The sequence below is a fragment of the Nicotiana sylvestris genome, chromosome 2 (assembly GCF_000393655.2).
Source record: "Nicotiana sylvestris chromosome 2, ASM39365v2, whole genome shotgun sequence".
NCBI lineage: Eukaryota > Viridiplantae > Streptophyta > Magnoliopsida > Solanales > Solanaceae > Nicotiana > Nicotiana sylvestris.
Window position 1 is genome coordinate 210,381,748 of NC_091058.1, and position 5,390 is coordinate 210,387,137.

At 37.8% G+C, this 5,390-nt stretch overlaps 1 protein-coding gene across 1 annotated transcript; it reads right to left on the minus strand.

Annotated features, from left to right (window-relative positions):
* Positions 1 to 2,801: 2,801 nt before the first annotated feature.
* On the minus strand, positions 2,802 to 4,784 carry LOC104215331 (uncharacterized). The gene is made up of 2 exons (XM_009765107.2): positions 4,444 to 4,784; positions 2,802 to 4,118 (listed from the first exon to the last, which is right to left on the minus strand). The coding sequence occupies exon 2, from the start codon at positions 3,702 to 3,704 to the stop codon at positions 2,802 to 2,804; it is 903 nt and encodes a 300-aa protein (XP_009763409.1). The 5' UTR covers positions 3,705 to 4,118; positions 4,444 to 4,784.
* Between the last annotated feature and the right edge of the window lie 606 nt (positions 4,785 to 5,390).

Sequence of the window (5,390 nt, forward strand, 5' to 3'; positions counted from 1 at the left end):
CATCTCTTCATGTATTTTGTCCATGAAATCTCCTACTGATACATCTGGATGTATTCTCAAATAATGCAGGAATTTTTTGGCAATCATTCGAGATTTCACATTTTTGTTGGCATAAACAAACAAACAATCACCAGAATGTTTCCCAACTAAAGTTTTTATCGTGATCCCTTTCTAGAAGCATATATGCGTCATGGACATTGATCACATCATTTTGCAGAAAATTTATCAGATTCATTCTTTTTGAAGGAAATTTTCTTGTTATTTTTAATAGAATAAGATCTCAGTGCAGCTCTAAATTCTATTGCATCAATGAATGTCATTCCCAACCTAAATGTTGGATTATCCATGTCCGTTTCTGCCCTAAATGCAACATTTTTAACCTTTCTAACCTTTTCATCATCATCGCTATTAGTGCCGTCAAAATAGGCTTGGCCCGTGAGGCCAGCCCAATCCAGCCCGCGACTTGGGTAAAGTTGGGCTAGGATTTTTTGAGCCCATTTAAAACTGAGGCTTATAAGCCCGGTCCAAGTCAGCTGACTGGCCCTTGAAGCTTGACCTAGGCTGGGTCTGGGCCGGCCCGTGGGCCAAAAATTAATTAAATTCAAATAAATTAACTATTAACTATTTAATATTTAGAAAAAGTAAAAACTAAAAAACTATTAACTGCAATCCCTATTCCCTAATCCTAGATTGCTCATTTACCTTACCATATCAATTAGAATTTAGATTTTTGACATGCATGTAATATGACAAAATTTAGTTTTTCTTTAGCTTAATTAATAACGAACTCGAAAAGTTTTAAGTGACCAATAATAATCTTTTTTCAAAAGAAAATATTACTTTAAGTGGCCAATGATCGGTTTGAATTTCTTTAATATATTATTAATATATAAACTGCTCTTCAGTATAGAAAAAGATCAATTATAAACACACAGGAAAAAAAAATTGTCCACTAGCAAATTTCAAGAATTTTAAAAATTTATGGACTATAATGATGAAATCAGCCAATGATGTTAATCCTTAATTAAAAAATCTCGGCATATAAACTTATTGAAGAAATCCCTGAACCTGAGAAAAATGAAAGAAAAACATTAAGAAAATATCCATGTAGCTTTAAAAAAGAAGAGCTAGAGATATAGAGAATTCGCATTTCAATTACGAGATTCCTTGTCAAATATTAAGCTTTTTGTACGCTCTAAGCGAATAGAAGTTGTTTCGCATGATTAATTGACTATGTCACGAAAAAATATTTAAGGATTTAAAGAAATTCTTTTTTCTAAAAAAAATTGAAGGGCCAGCCCGCCCTAGCCCGCGACCCTCTTAGGGCTGGGTTGGACGGGCTATTTTAAGGCCCATTCATGTGACGGCCCGGCCCGTCCTAGCCCACCAAATTTAAAAGTCCACAATGCTTTGGCTAGACTGGGCTGGCTTGACCTGTTTTGACAGCTCTAATCGCTATTAATACTGCACATGTCATTTGAATCATACTTAGAGAGATGTTATCATTCTCAGATTCTGTACTTAAGTCCTTTAGTAGTAATCCAGCAAAATTGGCACTCTTAGCTTTCTCCATCACTTTATCTTTCTTTTTTTCCTTCTCCTCTTTCCTCCCCTTTACTCTAACTTCGTCATTTCCTGGTAGATTTTTCTTTTTATCCTCTCTTCCTTTCATTATTTCTTTCCCTTTCAGCTTCATTATCGCCTTATCTTTTCTAGTACCACCCAAAATTCCAAGCCATTCATTGTTTGAATCTATCTCCAAACCATTCGAATCTTCTTTACTTTCATTTATATGATATTCATCACCTTCAAAATGCTCCAATTCTTGGTAAACATCACTATTTTTATCCCCACCATAATTTGCTCTTTCCAATTCGAAGTCATCTAAGTTAATACTTATCTCTGCAGACTTGAAAATATGATTATATGCACCATCCTTCAATGCCTTCAAGTCTATTTGCACCCCATTATCCTCACAAATATAATTTGCATTGGGGCTCACTTGATTTTGTATTTTTGATACACTACCAACAAGTGTAATGTATACTTCAGCAACTCTATTTGCTGGAAGTATTTTTACCATAAGATCACAATCAACATTAGTCAAGCATTGAATATAACCATTACCAATATCTGTCATAGGTAGTTTGAAGTGCCAACCAAGAATACTGTTGTATCCTAATCTCGTTGTTCCAATCCGTTCTAAGGTTTGCAATGACCATTTATGTGGATCACACTTATCAATAAAATCTATCTTTCCTCCCCAATAAATTGTAACAATGGTGAAACTCCTCACTATATTAATAAGAATATGAACACTGATTATAACTCTCAAGATACTGAATTACAATGAAAACTACTGAGATAACAAGTAACTAAGGAGTAAGGATAGAGATAAGGATTGGGATGAGAAGATAAATTGAAGAAGGAGATGAGATGCCAGAAGAGTCAGGATGAGAAATACGGAATTGCCTTCGCACATAATTCAACATGCCTACTGATAGCGGTACCCCGTACTCTTTAATCAGCCCGGATCCCATATTAACCTTTGTGAAGGCCTGGCCCAATTGCTTCTTCTCGGCCCAATGTCTATTTGTGTGTCATCCTTGTTGGTGTCCATATTGGGTTGGAGCCGAATCATAACAATACTCCCGACCTCAATAAGAACCTTGTCCTCAAGGTTCGAACAGAGCAACACTGATATCATAATGGCGAGTTCGGTGAGGCACGAATGTGTGTCACGGGCAACAAGATGAAGAACAAATGCCATAACTCTTAAAATTGCCTCATGCTCTTTCTTGCTAATACCAAGCCATCCTTGTCTCAAAAGTATTCCGAGCAACACCAACAGCTAGGAGTTCATAGAATTTTAAATGACTGAGATGGTGAAATGATTCTGGATGCCCCTTGGGTGCTTCATCAGTTGTCCTTCCATTTCGGACAAACTGAATCTCCACAAATTCACTTCGATGATTTGAGTTGGTATTTATAACTGTTTTGGTACTGCCAAGTGCGTCAAGCACTGGATATAACTCCAAAACTTGTTGTTCCACAGCCCGCCGTTCAATGGTTCTATGACCACCAAAACAGGCAAGATAGCACATCAACACTGTAGTAGTTCCAGTTTTGGTGGTACCATTTTCATCACTAACTAAGACAATATTGCCTTTACCCACAATGATTATTGCCCTGTTATTAACACCAGAACTAGCAATTGAAGATATGTTCTCAAATTCAACCTCTGTACAGGTATGCATAATAAGACTTATAACCATTGATTCTTGTGCTAATTCCTTAACATGCTCACACCCGTCGAAGCTAGAATTATCCACCTTGAAGAACTGGTAAACTGTTTTAGAAGCGCTCTCTCCACTAAATATTTCCATTGCACCTGCTATCAACCAACTATAACCATGATCTTTTCGATCTAGATTAGAACTCTGCCGCATTATCAGATTATGTTTAGTTATAACCTGCCCTACAAACCCATACTTGTTCAAGAGAATACCATAAATTAATGCATCGCCCAGGCCATGATGTAATCTATGACATGCAACCAACTCAACCACTTCAATGACACCAGAAAATGTGTAACCAATACCCTGTATTGCTCGAAGCTTCACCTCATATCCATTCCTCAATTCAAATACTTTCCACTCTTGTAACACAACAGCAAGTGCAGCTACTGCAGCTTGCATCTTCATGTACTGCTATGTGGTGTCATAATGTTCTGTAGCTAAATCTTTCATTAGTTGAATCGGAAGTTGCTTGCTCGTTGTACAAAGAGAATTATTAACCCCACCAGGATCAAAGACAATATACAGAGAAGTAAACATTATTTTATGAACTAGAGCATGTTCTTTTACTGGAAGGCCACACTCAAACTCCCTAAAAAATTTATCAAGATGTGGATCCTTAATCTTCTCAGACACCCGAAAACATATATCAAGATACATGGAATAAAAGGCCGCAACATCGAATTCAACTCCACCTAACTGCTCCCAATCAGACAATTTTGCAAATAAACAACTTCATCTTTTTCCAATTGCGTCAAATAGTGTATGCGCCTCCACGTTCTCTGTAGAACCTGTTAAAGCCATGAACTCGGAACTTACTCCCTGATCCCATAAACAAAGATGTGTTGTTAGGCTAATGGTTATAATAAAGATATTTGCACCAGGATCAAATGAAAACTAACTCAAAATATAATGATCAGTGAATCTCCTAATAGATTTTCCATTTTCAGCTTCAAAAAGTACTTCAACCAAATGCATTGCACTTGTAGGCCTAGCGCATTCATTAATCAAAATTTTTGTGCAAAATATGATCAACAATAATTGCAGGTTCCATGAAAAACTAGCAAGATACACGTCCTCAAAGGTCACCAAATTAGTCAGCCATTTAGGAGTGCCACCAGTATCAAGAGAGTTAGCATCTACATACCTCGCTGGCATATCACGTTCAAGATGTTTATTTGACACTGCATATTCTCGGCCAGCAAAAGAAACTAGGAGTGATACCCGAGTTGCACTTGGCCTTATCTCCCCGAATGAAATGCTATGGGGACTTTCATTGAGCACCTCATCTTCCTCTGATGTTGCAACTATTAAATCAGAGCCGCTCATATTAGTAAGGACTTTGGCATTTGATCCCTCAATAATGAACACTTCGGAGTTACTGCTTTGGTGCGACATTTCGTCGAATATGTGGTTTTCTATTTCTGCATAATAGTCCTTGACTGCATAGTTAGACTTTACAAAGTTTTCCTTATCGCCCAGGCTTTCCTCGAACACCTCATCTATGGAAGTTGCAGAAAGTTTTCCATCAAGTAAACAAGTATTAGGATCATGACTTTCTGGGCTCACAACTGTAGCTAGCCTATCAACGAACAGATGGTCCGCATTTGAAGTTTCATCTTCCAAAGCAGAGTGGCACCCGTATGAGTTGGGGATGTGGCAATCGAGAAAGGAAGACACCTGGGCCTCTGGTGGGACTACTGTTGCATAACCCAATTCGGTTGAACAAGCATGCGAAGGTTTGTCCAACCGCCTCATCAAAGCACTGAAGTTGTGATTCCGAAAATGTAGAAGTAGTTACTCCTTGAAATGCTTCCAATCGTAGAATTGCTTATTGCGAAACAACCAATTGAACCAAGTAAGAGCTTCACCATCAAGGTAAAAGGAGGGGAGTGGTAACCAATCCTTCTCCGCGAAGCCAAGATATATGAAGTACCGCTCGGCCCGAAAAACCAGCTCAATGCGTTGTCGTTGCCATTAAATCGATCTAATACCTCCATTGGAGTCCATTGGATGAAAGCACCAATGTAACAATGGTGAAACTCCTCACTATATTAATAAGAATATGAACAGTGATTATAACTCTCAAGATAC

Excerpts from the sequence above, each read along its gene's own strand:
- LOC104215331 (XM_009765107.2), bottom strand. The coding sequence starts at position 3,704 with ATGAAGATGCAAGCTGCAGTAGCTGCACTTGCTGTTGTGTTACAAGAG.